Source organism: Ambystoma mexicanum, chromosome 6p (genome assembly GCF_040938575.1).
Source record: "Ambystoma mexicanum isolate Mex_15411 chromosome 6p, UKY_AmexF1_1, whole genome shotgun sequence".
NCBI classification, from domain to species: Eukaryota; Metazoa; Chordata; class Amphibia; order Caudata; family Ambystomatidae; genus Ambystoma; species Ambystoma mexicanum.
In genome coordinates this window covers 1,434,044,972-1,434,062,546 of record NC_090935.1, presented here as the reverse complement: position 1 = coordinate 1,434,062,546, position 17,575 = coordinate 1,434,044,972, and the positions used below count along the sequence as shown (strand labels likewise).

At 44.7% G+C, this 17,575-nt stretch overlaps 1 protein-coding gene across 3 annotated transcripts in view; it reads right to left on the bottom strand.

The window, feature by feature from the left end:
* Positions 1 to 17,575, bottom strand: part of PRKG2 (protein kinase cGMP-dependent 2) — a 710,215-nt gene that overhangs the window by 226,233 nt on the left and 466,407 nt on the right. For all 3 annotated transcript variants that reach the window (XM_069626564.1, XM_069626566.1, XM_069626565.1), the window contains exons 12-13: positions 8,801 to 8,890; positions 3,393 to 3,534 (exon numbers count right to left, since the gene is read on the bottom strand). In XM_069626564.1, the coding sequence (XP_069482665.1) occupies positions 3,393 to 3,534; positions 8,801 to 8,890 (232 nt within the window). The remainder of the gene's footprint in view (positions 1 to 3,392; positions 3,535 to 8,800; positions 8,891 to 17,575) is intronic.

The following is a 17,575-nucleotide window of genomic DNA, read 5'->3' as shown; positions in this document are numbered from 1 at the left end:
GGCCCATAGATTTTCCCCATACATTATCGTTATAAGTCTGATAGTTGTTACAACTAATCGAGCCCTTGTTCGATGTTTCAGATTACTTCCCTCATGGCGCATAACCATTTAAACAGTTCGAGTTACTTCACTGCAGTAAGGTTAGTAATGAGGAGTTGATATGTTTTTCAGCATTACCGCATAGGGGACTATGACGTCAACACAATGATAAAGAAAAGGAACAAGGCACAAAGGGCTTCTGCATGCACCATTAATACAAAGATACTCTAAAGCTGAGTAATTATTTAGCAGTTACTCATGAATCATAGCTACTACACCAGTACACCTCTTCACTGCCAGTTTCTATAGTAAGCGCAAGTATCCACGACAGTAGAGGTAACTGGATACCGAGCAGGGTAAGCACCTCAGAATCTAATATAGAACTAGAAATGTGTTATCAACTCACATGATGTACATCATTCATTATTTTTATTTTATTTATGTTTTCCCTCTGTCTTTCTGAATGTTGTTTTACTGTTGCCTGTTAAATGTTTGTTTATGTGGCCTTTCTGGAGTTTGTAAATAATGAATGACATATTTATCCTTATTTTGCTAATATCCACTGAATTTCAACTTTCTTTCGCTGATGGCTACGCCATATGGTTCTTTATGATGATGCTCTATTACTTTCTTTGCAATTTGTTCTGGTACCTAGTTCTTGGAATTATTTCACACCATGATGGTATATTGGACATTGGGGTGGAATAATAAAATCTCGTTTTGGCCGGAATATTCGATGGTGACTCGACGATATGTCAAAATGTGACTCGATTTTCTTTGAGTTAATTGAATTGATATTACTGTATGTTGCTGATCAAATTGAACGGAAATGCCCCAATGAAGGACTAAGAATAGTACGACAATGCATTGCCAGCTATTTGTATCCGCAAATAAATAATTTTGTAACTCTGAATCACCTTGAACACGCAACTTTGAATCATTAATGTTACTGACCAATCACAATTTGCATAACCACCAGAGTAGTATTAAGGGTGTGCAGCCCCCACCGAAGGCTAACCAGCCTAGGGCATTTACTCGCTAGCCAAATGGAAATAATCTGTTGACATCCAGCACCCACACGTGCCACAAATATGGGTAAAATAAGCCATAGGCAGACACAAGGAGGTATCATTAGGGTAGGGTTTAATAAGCATATGCACATACATGGGGCAAATAAACAAGAGTATGGGATTTAAACTAAACATAGCAACAAGAAAATGCTCCCCAGGAGCTCAACTACAACCCAACAATGTAAATGCTTGTGGTGTGTAATCCAGTGAGGCTCAACAATTCACTTCCCTTCCCTCGCAGGTTAACTTCTCTTTAGGTCTTTGGCCAAATAAGGTACACCAGTGTTTAAAAAGATCTTCTGCTGAGTATAAAAGGTTCCTGATTAATTCAGTCTAAAAAGGTTCAGCAACATCCACAATTACCTAAGTAGAAGATTGACAGTCATTAGCATTCCTGAGGTTTTACGGGTGCCTGACACGTCTTTCTTGTCTACTGGCTCAGTAGGGTATGGTCCTGTGCTTACACATAGCGGCTTGAAAGTTCAGGTGCTGGGGCTTGGAATGGCATAAAAATCTGCAGAGCACTCACTAGAGAATGTATAGTTTAATCTTCTCTCCAATCTCCTATTCAACATCTCCCTCTCCGAAGCTAGCTCCTTATTCTGCAAACTCAAAATAGTCTTCCTCCTCGACCAACTACAGAATCTCGTTCCTAAGGGGACCTCTCCCTTTCCTAACTCCTGCTCTCTACTCTTCTGTACCTCCCCTTTGACTATGAGGCTCCCACTCCTCGTCTATTAATCCTCTGCCCTACTTTTCTCTCTAGTTTCCTCCTTTCACCTTCCTATATCCTTCCCATTGTACTCTTTTCTGCCTTTGTCTTGAAATGTAGCTCAATCTCCTACTTAATGCTTTTTTTTTAACAATTTTATTAATTTTATTCAAACAACAAATAACAAACCCAACTCAACTTACAGTGGTTACATATCTTACTTTTTCGCCCACTGTATTTCCAGTCCCACCCCCCTCCCAAGCCTACTTTCTCCCATTGTTAGTCTCCACCTCTTGTGGTGGGGAGACCCCTCTCGCCACACTTATTGAATCATCATCACTTGGTCCATCATACGAGGGGCCAAATAGCTCTGCTATCAGTTGTCTCGAACCCGCAAGGGCTCCAGCTTCACCCTCTATGTCCCCTTTACACGCTTCCTGCCATGCCACTGTTTCTGCCTCCGCCCACTTCTGCAAGTCCCTCCACCACGTCTCCACTTTGGGCTTGTGGCACGCTTTCCATCCCATTGCAATCCTTCTCTTCGCCAGTACATATGCCACATCTTTCAATTTACTCACATGTTTAAGCTTCCACGGTCTAGGGAACCCTCCCAACAAGCAAGCCCACACCTCCTACTTAATGTTCTCCTCCTATCTCCTCACAACTCTCTGCAACTTCCTCGCCCTTGTACACTGTTCTCCTTCTTATCCATGCCTTCAGCCAGCCTTCTGCCACCAGTGTCCTCCCAGTTCCTTGCTTCCTTCTCATATGACCACCTCTCTTCAACTGCCTCTGCCACCCTCTCATCAACTCCTAAGGCCCAAACTGAAACTTAGAGGTTCACAGCTTTTATTCACTTGTCTCCCTTAACCGTAGGCCATGTTTATTGTGAGAAGCTGCACACGTGTACAATAATGATTTTGGCCTTATTATCGGCCAGTTTCCTTGCCTGCGTACATGCAATAAAACCATGCGGGCGAAGGGCCTCAACATAAACCAGACCGGGTTTTTGTAATGCTCCACTACCATATTTGACCTGACTCCATAGATCGTGTGCTCTCAGGTGGTCGGCTATCACTCAACGCTCCACCATTTGGAAATTGTGTCAGTACATGTGCATTTACAAATGCATGCCATGTGATCGGGAAGCCAAACACATGATGGCCCTCCCTGGGGAAATGATGGCTACATCTATGCAATGCCCAAACGTCAGCAACACGATTGGCATTTGTTATTTCTTGTTTGATCTGATGTGGCCCATTTGAGCATGAGTTAGGGCCTCATCATGAGTTGGGCGGTAACATGCGGCGGTAACGCTATTACCGCTGCATGTACCGTTCCGCCCAACCTTGAGTTGGCCAAAAAGTGGGAGTTTTACCTCCAGCTTTTTGCTGGAGGTAAAAATTTGCCCTTTACGCTGTTTTCAGCGCAATTAGTGCTGGGATACCGCCCAACCCCTGACGATGCAGGTGTAATAGTTCCTGTAAGAAGTTACTCATCTTTGGCACAGTGAAAATTGGGGAACAAATGAAAGACACATGTAAACTGCTCCCCTTGAAACTCACTCTTACCAGTTTTATGTATCCTTCGGCATCCAGCAGCAAGTTTTCAGGTTTCAAGTCCCGGTAGATAATGCCCATCTGGTGCAGATAATCAAATGCTTCCATGACACATCCCACACAGAACTTGCACGTGGGCTCATCAAAACTGCCCCTGCGAGAAATAACGTTAGTTTTTTTTGCAGTTAGATTTTACAATGCAATGTTCCTCTGAAACAGATGAAGGATCATTGAGCAGGATTGATCAGAATCATGAAAAACAGTGCACGGATTTGGAAGGATGCTGGCAGTCAAGGACATCACTTGGGGGGTCACCAGGGGTGCCAACTGCGACCTCTGGGTGCAACAGTTGCAACCCCTGGGGACTCCCTTGCGACCCCAGCTTAAAAAGAAAACACATTTTTTTTAACAGAAGCTCCTGGTGTAGCGGGGGGCTCTGTGGTGCGGGGGGCAATGCCACAGCAGGGCTGGTGGGTCCTCGGGTAGTCCTGATCCAACAGGGTGAAGGCTGGCCTGGGGAGGCGCTGAGTAGGGGTTGGAGCTGACCATGACATGTCACGTTCAGCTCCAACCCTTTCTCCTTCGGCTTCCTTGCAGCTCACAAACAGGAACCAGGAAGCCCCCCCAGAAGAATTTCCTAATATATTTTTAAGTGAATGGAAGGAATGAAACATGTTGGGTGTTTGAGTATCAGTAGATAGATTGCATGAATTGGATGGATGTGTAAGTGGTGACAAAATCAGTGTGATATACACCGTGTTTTTAGTTTAACGTTATTTGTTTGTGCATTGTGTTTTTTGAAGTATCCACCTTACCTGTAAAATTTGTCTGCTGGCAATCCTATGACAATGGATTTTTGGATAAAAATAAGTAAATGAAATACTTTGAACATGATTTGAACATTTGTGTGCGAGTCTGGTAGGCTTTTTCTGAAGGTCTGTGGAAGTAACCGGGACAGGAGTGACAGAAAACCATAAGAAAACGTTAGTGTAGTGTTGTTTCTTGTCCTTGGGGCCTGTTCCTGTGGTTGTTAAATTACCCCAAGCCTCTCTTTATGTTTAACGTAGTATAGAGGGTAGAACGTCCTTTCATCGACAGTCATTTTTTTGATGGGTTTTTAACTAATATTTTTCAGCAAAAAACGAATCACAAAATATTGGAGGGGCGGGAAAGTGTATTTAGGGGTTGGGGATCGGGAACAGTGACAAAATAATAGGGAATGGGGGCTTTGCGGGGAATCCCCCGGAAAAAAAAAAATCTATTTCAATACGTTTTTTTCATAAAGAAATATTCGTAAAAAACCCATGGAAATAATGACTGGCGATGAAATGACATGGAACCGTGTAGAGGTAATTCCTAGTGGCCCAAGTGGATGATAGAAGAGGGAGGGCAGTGAGCGATTGAGCTGTGTGAGGCAGGTAGAGTTGGATGTGTTGGTTAGGATAGGTTGAGAGTTAGTTGTTAGTCACAGATTAGTGGTGCAGTCCTCCCATAATACACCATGTGTCGCTGACCGCAGAAATCACTAACCTCGGTCCACACCATACATCAGTGGGTTACCATAGAGAGGATCCCAGCACAGAACTGTGCAGTGTGATACAGCACTTTAATTGAGTCATGGCACGCATGGATGATGGCATAGCTATCATTATCAGGCCTACCATGATGAAGTCTGTGCCAGGGGATCTCTGTAGATCTTGACACAGTATAGCACAGAGTGAAGCAGTGCAGCGAAGGTGTCCTAAACATAAACATCTGATATCCTTAATACTGCATCCTGCCACCACGTTGTCATGGACATCCAAGGAACAGCACAGGCATGCTTGCTGCATCATCTTTGAGGCAGTCGCCCTCAAGTCACTCAGCTACCTCGCAGAGTAACTCAGCATCTCTGGCGGACAGCGCGCGACTAGAAGCCAGGACACGTGCAGACTTGAAATCCAGTTCTGCAAAGTGGAAAGGGCTGGAAAACAAGCCTTCTCTGCCTATGCACCAAGACTATGAAACCCCCTCCTCGTCAGCATCAGACTCGCCGCCACACTCCTACAATTCAGAAAAGAACTCAAGACCCACCTCTTCAAGGAGTCTTTCGTCCTCACCACCTAGGCCATCACGTTGCCCATCGTGCCATCTGGCTCGCTAGACGCTGCCCGTCCCTCTCCTCCCTGCCATCCAGTACTGCTGTACCTTCCTCTGTGCCCCTCTGTATGCTATCCCCACTGTACATCTGTTCTGTTGTATACCTCTGTAAAGTGCTTTGTTGCTTCTCAAAGCAAGGTCCGTGCTCAATAAATACAATAATAATAATAATAATAATAATAATAATAATAATAATAATAATAATAATTATGCATCAACTCCATCTTAGAAATCCTTCTTACCCAAGCTTGCAGTGTTCCTCAGGGGTCATTGCTCTCACTGTGACTCTTGAACATCTGTTTGCGACCTCTAGAATCTCCTCTGGAACATGTTCATCTGCCTTTCAACCTCTAAACAAACAACACCCGTTGATGCTCCACCTGGACAACAATGGTCTCTAACAAAGCAAGATATCATCCGGTCTAGATTCTATCCAGATGTGTGTGACTGACAGCTGCCTCTGTCTCAATACATTAGAAATGTATGACCTACACTGTGGCCCAATGCCAGAAGCACAACTTCCCTTTCTCTTTTCTCTGGCACAGGGGCCTGCCCATGTTAATACCTAAATCAGGAAACCTGACAATAGCTTTGATCCCAATCTATTCTTGCACCCCCCAAATGGTATTTGTTGGTATCGAGTCATTTTATTGCAAACAAAACAGAGTGGTACATAACAGAGCGGACAATAACACTGAAAAATACTGAAAAGATTAAATAAATATATAAAGGGTAGTGCGGTAAGGGGTTAAAATGGGTCAGGAGGATGTTGGGCTGCCTTGACAAGTGTGGAAAACATGGGGGCTTTGAGTGGGGACCCCCAAATAATGTGTTTTTTAAAAATCAGTGTTTTCGGTGTTTTGTCCACAATGAAATGTAGCACTGAGTAATTGTGGTTGGTAAGATCACATATAACATATTTGTCACCAGTAAATGCATCCCTGAACATACATATTCTCAAAAGTCATCCCTTCAAAGGCCTCCAGCACAATATTGAAATCACCCAAGCACTTGTGTTATCGAAAAAAAGACAGATTACTGTAGCAGTGTGTACATCGAGCTCTGAAAAAAAACTCACCCAGAAACTTCAGGAAATCTAGAATAGGGTGGCCGGCCTGATCCTACGTTTAGGCAAATACTGACACTTTGAGGATCTACAGACCCTGCTCTGGTTCCCAATCCAGCAGAGCATCACTCGATCATCCGACGCAGGGGCCATAGATACCCTACCTACCAAACAGACTTAAAGAGCACACTGCCCAAAACACATCATAATCACTGATCCATACCACCTATCAACTGAAAAAAGGTCCAACGGGAAAGACCTGCAGTCAGAGACCCTAATGGGTTCAGAAATGCCACAAACACACACAATGCTCTTCCGACACCCCTTACATCCTTGACATGCAGCTCAGTGCCTGATGCCAGGTCTAGGAACTCCTCCCTGCTGCGCCCATGAACCGGTGCATCTGATTCGTTTCATCACAACCAAACTCTTATGCATGTTTCCAATGTGATTTGGGGAATTTCTATGTGTTTCCCCTCCTTCCTTTACTCCCTCCACCCTCTCCGTTTCACTCCTTCTGCTGTAAGGCATCTTGGAGGCAAACAATGGGCCTCATTACGACCCTGGCGCTAATGGGTTATCAGCGCTGTAAAAGGCTGCGGCGCCGTTAACCCATTAGCGCCTAATTACGAGGTCCCTTTGCGGGACCCGACCTTAACGGCTGGTCTGGACCAACCGTTAAAGTAGGGACCCGCAAAGGAACATTCGCGGTAAGTATGGGACCGCAATTTGCGGTACCGTTCTTAGTGCCTTTGCCATTCCCATTATGCCCTATGGGGCAAAAATGGGAATGGGGAAAGGCCATGGGGAAATGGGGAAATACCGCCCCGCCAACTTTGGAATGGGGCGGTATTTCCCCATTTCACCATGGCAGACACGTTACGATACCGGCACTAACCATGGTGCTAATAGCGCCATGGTTTAGCACCGGTATCGTAATGAGGGCCAATGAGTTGCAAGACAGCAAATCAGAACAGAAGATCATATGGCAGTGGCCTTCAGAGTTTCCCCTTTTTAAAGGAAAGGCAGCCTAGTGGGTGCAGCGAAAGGCCTGATTGGATATTGGTTCCTGTGGGTGGCACATTATGGCACAGCATGACCAGGCAGGCAGCAGTGCAGGATGGGAAGCATCTTGAAATTGGATCATGCCTACTCTTCCAGTTTTCAGTTCTTACTGATTTCTACACATAAATACAGACGGAAATCAATCTGCTTTCTGTCTGCATTTATTTATCAAAATGGAAAAAAACAGAAAAACTGTTCTTTCTGTCTGGTTCTCTTTGATGTCACTCATACCTCGCAGGCGCATCACATTGCAGATTGGCAGCATGGAGCGTGTGAACGTTGTATAAAAATAGCATTAAAGTTCTTCAAACTGCTGACAGCATTTATCTTAAGGCAGCAGCAGTCACAGGAGCAACTGTTTGTTCTTATAGAAAATATTGAGCTAGCATTTCTTTCCAATATGGCTGCATGTGTGCTTTAATAAATGCATTTTTTAAATCGAATAAAAGCAGAAAAATACTGGTACTGGAAAAATACTGGTTTGGAATTTTCTTTTTATATGACAAAAAATATATGTGGATAATTATAGAACAAAAGGTCCAAAAATAAATATTGATAAATACAGAAAGGAAGGGCAGAAAAATAAATACCATAAACCCAGAAGTCATGACCTGTACCAGGCATTAGAATCCCGGGCCTCATTATGACTACTGCGGTGCAGGAAAAAATGGCAGTAATGCAACGGCTGCAATACCGCACCGCCGTATTACAACTTTGGTGGTAAGGGGGAAGATTTTCTTCCAGCAAAATGGCAGAGGTAAATCCTCTACCTTATTGCCAAAAAGCAGCAAAATCAGTGGAATTTCCACTAGCCAAATTACCACCAGCAGTAATTCTGCCAAAATGCTCAATTGAGTCCTACAGGCTCCCAAAAATGGGGATTTACACCACCTCCCACCATATGCAATCCCGCAGTAAGTACACAGGACCAAGTGATGGATTTACCACTGAAATACCACCAAATTTGTAATGAGGCTGCATATGTTGCTGCAACTGGCATATGATGGCAGCGCTTGGGCATTTAAGAGTGGAATGGGCACGAGTGGCAAAGGTTAAGCATAGCTGGAAAATGGAGTTGAAAAGGCCAAAAGGCCAGCACTATTGACTTCATGATTGCTTGTTTTTTTTTTAAATACATACGTATACATACCTGTCCCTTAAAATGCTCCACAACTCGCCACCCAGGCAGGCCTCTAGCAGCATATAAACGTATTTGTTATCTTTAAAGGTGCGATATAATCTGAGAAAGACAAGCAAATGCAACATGTTGAAAGACTAAGCAATGAACCACAGTTGTTGTTCTCTTAGCTACTTTTTTAGTCTGAAAGAACTATACAGTCATCAAAAAGATGTGGTGCAAACACAGTGAGGTGAGTCCGATATAGCAAGTGTTTTATTTTGACAGATCATTTGTTGACTCGTCAGTCAAAAAAGATGTAAGCAGTGGGTGCTGGGAATGTGAAGGGTGGGGGTAAATTGGAAATGCAGATTGTATTCAAACTATCACTCTTGCTCCCACATTGCATGGCCCCTTGTTTCGACAGCATCGTGGTGACAGCAGTGGTCGGTAGTTAAGTAACACAAGCAGACAGGGCGATTCCCAATATACTATACACCCCTTCTATAGGCTTTCATATTCAATTTATTTTTCAGTCAGGTCAATATAAACGCTATACATTTATAATTTCAAAAGTTATAACATACAGTGCAGAAATAATAGACCTAGTAACACAGGTGTACATAAAATACATTGGGCCTCATTACGACCCTGGCGCTAAGGGGTTAACGGCGCCGTAAAAGGCTGCAGCGCCGTTAACCCCTGAGCTGTCATAAATCACCAAAGTATCAACTGAAAAGGATACAGTAACCAAAAAAGGATACAATTTGGTAGGGCTTTCCCGGATCCTATCTTCACACGACTTGATTGAAGGCAAGTCAAATTAGACCTTCCAAATGATACAACTCTCTGACTGAATAAAACAGGCAGAGAGATGGATCACTGGAAAGGGCGTGGGAATTGTACAGGAAGTAAGCCTAAAATAGATAAGTATCATAAGACACTGTCCCAAATTAAATACTAAGAAACACAGAATTGGGATTAATTCAAACACTGACCTTAAGGCTAAACTGAAGAATTCCAGGACAATATCTTGAAGAGTTCCAAGAGTTGAACAAACGACAAAGGAAGGGAAGATTAGTAAGGGAGACTTATCCCGAACGGCACAAGGCTCTCGCTAGATACTGGGTTGGTGCACCACAGGGTAGCGTCGAATGTACTGTGCACATTCACTTTCCAATAGTTCATGAAATACTTCCTTTCCCACAAAGAACAAAATAAGAATCTCACCTGTTGACTGTCACAGGTACCAAAAGTTTGAAGAAGTTCAGAAAAACACGTACAGGATTGCACGCGACAGCATACACGCAGCCAAGCCTGCCGCGCCTGTAGACAGCGTTTCCGCGTGAAGAATCAGACACGCGAACAGGATTCACGCAGCTCTGGACAGCCGCGCTAGCAGACAGCGTCCGCGTGGAGATTTGGCACGCCAACTGGATTCACGCAGCTCAGGACAACCGCGCTTGCAGACAGCGTCCGCGTGGAGATTTGGCACGCGAACAGGATTCACGCAGCTCAGGACAGCCGCGCTTGCAGACAGCGTCCGCGTGGAGATTTGGCACACAAACAGGATTCACGCAGCTCAGGACAGCCGCGCTTGCAGACAGCGTCCGCGTGGAGATTTGGCACGCGAACAGGATTCACGCAGCTCAGGACAGCCGCGCTTGCAGACAGCGTCCGCGTGGATATTTGGCACGCGAACAGGATTCACGCAGCTCAGGACAGCCGCACTTGCAGACAGCGTCCGCGTGGAGATTTGGCACGCAAACAGGATTCACGCAGCTCAGGACAGCCGCGCTTGCAGACAGCGTCCGCATGGAGATTTGGCACGCAAACAGGATACACGCAACCCAGGAATTAGCGTGTGGAGGAAAACAAGCTCAAATTAGGCCAAAGAAGTTTGCTGACAGGAATGCGAGAACGCAGGTCCGGGGTTCAGCTACAAACGCCAAAATTGACTTAATCAGAAGCAGCGAATGGAGTTTCCACGCTGCTTATGTACGCACTGCCGTGATACACGTGACGGACCTAAGTCACGTGAAAATTAACGACGTGAAAAATGCAGACGTCGTTTTCCGGGCAATGTATCGAACAACCTCCATTTTGAGTAAAAAGGTCTACTGGTTCTGTGGGCGTAACTCATCTTGTATGGAGAAGTTGTTCCTGGTCCAGGGGTATGTCCGGCAGGCATGACAGTGCCACCCCCCAAAGGAGCAGCTTCTCCCCTTTTCGAGTGGAATCGCCTTAATAAAGCAGGAGCATGAATGTTCGACAGAGGTTCCCAGGATCTATCCTCGGGACCATAACCTTTCCAATCTACCAGATAAAATGGTTTTCCAGACCGCAACCTCATGTCCAGAATGTCATGCACTTCATATTCGTCAGACCCTTTCACTGAAATAGCAACAGGCCGTACAGATAATCTAGTAGCATCCGAACACGGTTTGATGAGCGATACGTGGAAAACGGGATGCACTCGCCACCGTTGTGGCAAAGCCAAACGGACAGCAGCCGGATTTATAACTTGGAGAATTTCATATGGCCCAATGTATTTAGGCAACAATTTCCTTTTGCCGGGTATTCTCAAGTTTTTTGTGGACAGCCATACCTTCATTCCTGCTTTGTAGACAGGTGCAGGAATTCTATGAGCGTCGGCATAGTACTTGTCTCGTTTTTTAGCTTGTTCCAATTGCTGCTCAACTTTTTTCTGTAGACTTTTAAGATCCCTAAAAGTACGTCCTGCTGCAGGAGTGTCCAAAGACAAACTGGAGTCAAAAGGAATGGAACGTGTGTGTTGCCCATACAAAGCATAGAAAGGTGAAGTACCTATAGCACTATGATAGGAATTGTTATAGGCGAACTCTGCTGCCGGCAAAACATTGAGCCAATCTGACTGAAACTGCAAGCACAAACATCGCAGATATTGTTCCATAGTGCTATTGACTCTCTCAGTCTGTCCATCCGTTTGAGGGTGATAAGCACTAGACAACCTGTCATCAATTAATAAGGCCGAATTTAGTGCCTTCCAAAAACGTGACGCAAATTGTGATCCCCTGTCAGTGATGATCACTGAAGGTAGACCAAAAAAACGGAATATATGCCGGATGAATAGATCAGCCAGACCAGCAGCTGTTGGTACACCAATACAGGGGATGAAAAGCGCCAATTTTGTAAAGTAGTCCACTACCACCCATATGGTATCGTAGCCTTTATTTCTTGGAAGTTCAACCACAAAATCCATTGATATCGTGTCCCATGTTTTTTTGGGAACTGGTAGAGACTGGAGTAACCCCACTGGTTTGCCAGGAGTAGTCTTGCATTGACTGCATACTGAACATGTTGAAACATAATTTATAACATCTTGTGTTATAGACGGCCACCAACACCATCTTTTCAATAGCTCTAGAGTCTTCTTCTGTCCAGGATGGGCGGCAATCAAAGAATCATGACCCCAACTGAGGGCTTTTTTCTGAATGGTATCAGTTGGTAGATAGAGTACTCCTTTTTTAAAAGGCAAACCATTGTATAAATCAATGTTCAATTCTTGGATCAATTGTGGATTTAGTTTCACCCACTCCTGTAATTCGTTTTTTAGAGACGGTTGTGCAGAACAACTACATATCACGTGATCTGCCAACAGCCTATTTTGTACCGATGATTCTTCTTTCACCTCTTCACCGATACGAGACAAAGCATCAGATTTGACATGTTGTCTGGCAGGGCGATAAGTAATTTGAAAATCGTATTGAGCAAAGAACAAATGCCATCTGGCCTGTCTAGCTGTGAGACATTTCATAGTTTTAAATGACTGAAGGTTTCTATGATCGGAATACACCATCACCTGATGTTTGGCCCCAAGAAGATGATGTCTCCACTCTCGGAAAGCATCTTTGATTGCAAGTAATTCACGCTCAGTGACAGTATAGTTCTGTTCATAAGGGGTAAGTTTACGTGAAAAGAAAGCAACTGGATGCTCCTCCTTAGTTTCTGCACAAACCTGCGAGAGTACTGCTCCTGTAGCGACACTGGATGCGTCTGCTTCAACGATAAACTGACCATCCGGATCAGGATGCTGAAGTACAGGTGCGGTTGTAAATGCTTCTTTTAACTTCTCAAAGGAAGCTTGGGCATTTTGGTTCCAACAGAATGGAATTTTAGAGCTAGTTAAAGCTGTCAATGGGGCCACTGTTTTGGAAAAAGAACGAATAAATCTGCGATAGAAATTCGCAAATCCTAGAAATGACTGTAGTGACTTGACATTGTGTGGGATAGGCCAATTCAATATAGCTTTCACTTTAGAATGACTCATTCGAACACCATGATTGGTAATGTCATAACCCAGAAATTCCACTTCTTGTGTATGAAAAACACATTTCTCGGCTTTTACAAAAAGTTTATTCTCTCTAAGTCTTTGTAAGACAGCTGAGACGTGTATAACATGTTCTGGAAAGGATGATGAATATATCAAAATGTCATCCAAGTAAATCACCACGAATTGATCCATCATATCTTTGAAGATATCGTTCATGAAGAACTGAAATGTGGCTGGCGCGTTACAAAGACCAAAAGGCATCACTAAATATTCGTAAAGGCCGTACCGCGTCTTAAAAGCGGTCTTCCATTCGTCTCCTTCACGAATGCGAACCAAATTGTAAGCGCCGCGCAAATCCAATTTAGAGAAGTACTTGGAAGTTCCTAATTGGTCTAACAGGACATTAATCAAAGGTAAAGGATACTGATTCTTTATGGTGATGTCATTAATAGCCCTGTAATCAATGCAAGGCCTTAGGTCTCCTTCCTTCTTTGGAACAAAGAATAAAGGAGAAGCAGCCGGTGATTGAGATGGCCGTATGAATCCCATATCCACAGCTTTATCGATATATTCTGTCAAGACAGCATCTTCTTTGAGAGTCAAAGAATAAACTCGACCAGTAGGAATTTTAGCTCCAGGAATTAATTCAATTGGACAATCATATTGCCTATGTGGAGGAAGCTGTTCTGCCTGACCTTTGTCAAACACATCGGCAAAATCTGCATATTCACTTGGTATATGCGTACCTTTTTGATGTACCACATTGATAGCAGAGATCCCCTCAATAGAGGCCAACATATGGGATTTATTTGATACCACCTGGCTGGTAAAGCAATGTTTGTTACAAAAAACGGAAGGATATTGGATCAATCCCGTAACCCAGTCTATGGCGGGATTATGAAGAGTCAACCAATTAAGTCCTAGTATTATTTGGTATTGAGGAGCCGCAATGACATCGAAGACAATTTCCTCTGAATGACCATTTGATAAAGTCATCTGAATAGGTACAGTCTCCTGAGTTACCATACCGGAAATCAAGATTGATCCATCCACTGTATTAACAGTTTCAGGTTTGTTCTTGTCGATAAGGGGTATAGAACATTTCTTGGCATATGTGATATCAATGTAATTATTAGTGGCTCCCGAGTCAACCATAGCCTTGGAAGCCAAGTCTTGATCATTGAAACGTAACATCATCTCAACAGCTATCGGTGCATGAGCTGGAAATGTAATGGAGTCCGATGTAACACTCGACACAGGGACTCCTGCTACTGTCAAGTTTTGGCGTTTCCCGAAGGCTTATTTGGTCTTTTAGGACATGCCGCCAATAAATGCTCGGAGGAACCGCAATACATACATAAGTTATTTCTCTTTCGGTTCTCTCTTTCGGCTTTAGACAACCGGCCTCTCACTGCGCCAATTTGCATTGGTTCAGGATCATTCGAAGAACGTGCCGGTGTATCAGAACGAACTGATGCAGGAAGAAAAGGTTTTTTCTCTCCTTTTCGGGCATTTCTTCGGGCGTCAATTTGTAAAATTAAATCAAGAAATTCTGAAAAACCTGTAGGAACTACTGGAACCGTGGACAACGCATCCTTGAGTTCTTCTGAAAGACCTTTGTAGAAAACAGACGTCTTCTTGTCTTCCGGCCATCGGGTTTCGGCCGTTAATTGGTTTAATCGCGCAATGTAAGCCAACAGAGGTTGAGTACCTTGTTGTAAATTCAACAACTCCAGATCTGTGGCTTGAGTAGCATAGCGCATATCAAAGACTTTATTCATAGCCGCCAGAAGATCATCGCAATCGTACAACAAGGGGCTATTGGACTCCAATAAAGGATTTGCCCAAGCAGCAGCTGTACCCCCAAATGAGAAAGCACGAATGCTGCTTTAGTAGTAAGATCAGGAAATGAATAAGGCCGGCAAAGGAAATGAAGTCGGCACTGATTAACAAAGGTTCTATAGGTTTTAGGATCACCTGTGAACCTTTCCGGAGGAGCCAAGGGAAACTGTGTGGGCATAACCACTTTAAGAGTTTCTTGTGATAATGATGGTGTCGTAGTCCCAGATCCAGATGCAATGGCTGCTGGAATCTGTACTCCCTGAGGAGTGACTTGCATGGCATCTTGCATAGCATCCATTCGATGCCGTAGCATATCCTGTGCCGTAATCATTTCATTTCTCAAGTCAGAAATTAACTGAGTCAAAACAGTTATAAGATCCGTACCCTCCATGGCTTCTGATTCTGTCATAAATCACCAAAGTATCAACTGAAAAGGATATAGTAACCAAAAAAGGATACAATTTGGTAGGGCTTTCCCAGATCCTATCTTCACACGACTTGATTGAAGGCAGGTCAAATTAGACCTTCCAAATGATACAACTCTCTGACTGAATAAAACAGGCAGAGAGATGGATCACTGGAAAGGGCGTGGGAATTGTACAGGAAGAAAGCCTAAAATAGATAAGTATCATAAGACACTGTCCCAAATTAAATACTAAGAAACACAGAATTGGGATGAATTCAAACACTGACCTTAAGGCTAAACTGAAGAATTCCAAGACAATATCTTGAAGAGTTCCAAGAGTTGAACAAACAACAAAGGAAGGGAAGATTAGTAAGGGAGACTTATCCCGAACGGCACGAGGCTCTCACTAGATACCGGGTTGGTGCACCACAGGGTAGCGTCCAATGTACTGTGCACATTCACTTTCCAATAGTTCATGAAAAACATCCTTTCCCACAAAGAACAAAATAAGAATCTCACCTGTTGACTGTCACAGGTACTAAAAGTTTGAAGAAGTTCAGAAAAACACGTACAGGATTGCACGCGACAGCATACACGCAGCCAAGCCAGCCGCGCCTGTAGACAGCATTTCCGCGTGAAGAATCAGACACGCGAACAGGATTCACGCAGCTCTGGACAGCCGCACTAGCAAACAGCGTCCGCGTGGAGATTTGGCACGCCAACTGGATTCACGCAGCTCAGGACAGCCGCGCTTGCAGACAGCATCCGCGTGGAGATTTGGCACGCGAACAGGATTCACGCAGCTCAGGACAGCCGCGCTTGCAGACAGCGTCCGCGTGGAGATTTGGCACGCGAACAGGATTCACGCAGCTCAGGACAGCTGCGCTTGCAGACAGCGTCCACGTGGAGATTTGGCACGCGAACAGGATTCACGCAGCTCAGGACAGCCGCGCTTGCAGACAGCGTCCGCGTGGAGATTTGGCACGCGAACAGGATTCACGCAGCTCAGGACAGCCGCGCTTGCAGACAGCGTCCGCGTGGATATTTGGCACGCGAACAGGATTCACGCAGCTCAGGACAGCCGCGCTTGCAGACAGCGTCCGCGTGGATATTTGGCACGCGAACAGGATTCACGCAGCTCAGGACAGCCGCACTTGCAGACAGCGTCCGCGTGGAGATTTGGCACGCGAACAGGATTCACACAGCTCAGGACAGCCGCGCTTGCAGACAGCGTCCGCGTGGAGATTTGGCACGCAAACAGGATACACGCAATCCAGGAATTAGCGTGTGGAGGAAAACAAGCTCAAACTAGGCCAAAGAAGTTTGCTGACTGGAATGCGAGAACGCAGGTCCGGGGTTCAGCTACAAACGCCAAAATTGACTTAATCAGAAGCAGCGAATGGAGTTTCCAAGCTGCTTATGTACGCACTGCCGTGATACACGTGACGGACCTAAGTCACGTGAAAATTAACGACGTGAAAAATGCAGACGTCGTTTTCCGGGCAATGTATCGAACAACCTCCATTTTGAGTAAAAAGGTCTACTGGTTCTGTGGGCGTAACTCATCTTGTATGGAGAAGTTGTTCCTGGTCTAGGGGTATGTCCGGCAGGCATGACATTAGCGCCTAATTACGAGGTCCCTTTGCGGCTCCCAACCTTAACGGCTGGTCTGGACCAGCTGTTAAAGTAGGGACCCGCAATGGGACCTTGGAGGTAATTACGGTACCACAATTTGCGGTACCGTAATTACCGCCTTCCCCATCCCCATTGAGCCCTATGGGGCAAAAATGGGAATGGGGAAGGGCCAATGGTGCATGGGGAATTACCGCCCCGCCAACCTTGGAATGGGGTGGTAATTCCCCATTGCACCATGGCGGACTCGTTACAATACCGGCAGCAACCATGGTGCTTATAGCGCCATTTGTTACCGCCAGTGTTATAATGAGGGCCATTACATGTATATTTGATTTTGACTCAAAACAGGGGTGAAATGGATCCCATTTCTCAAGCCTAAATCTTTGATAGGGTTAGCTAAATCTCTACTCATGGTTGTTCTGATAGATGTAGTAGTGTATATTTAACACTACTCATGTTCTTGGTTTGTCGATACACAGGTGTTTCGGCCTCTGGAGCAGGTGTGACGTGCTCAGCTTTAAGCGGCCTTCATCAGGATGGAAGAGTCATTTGGTGCCCCTCTTAGAGGGTCCCTGTGTTCTTTAAAATGTTATCTAGACATAAAAAACATATC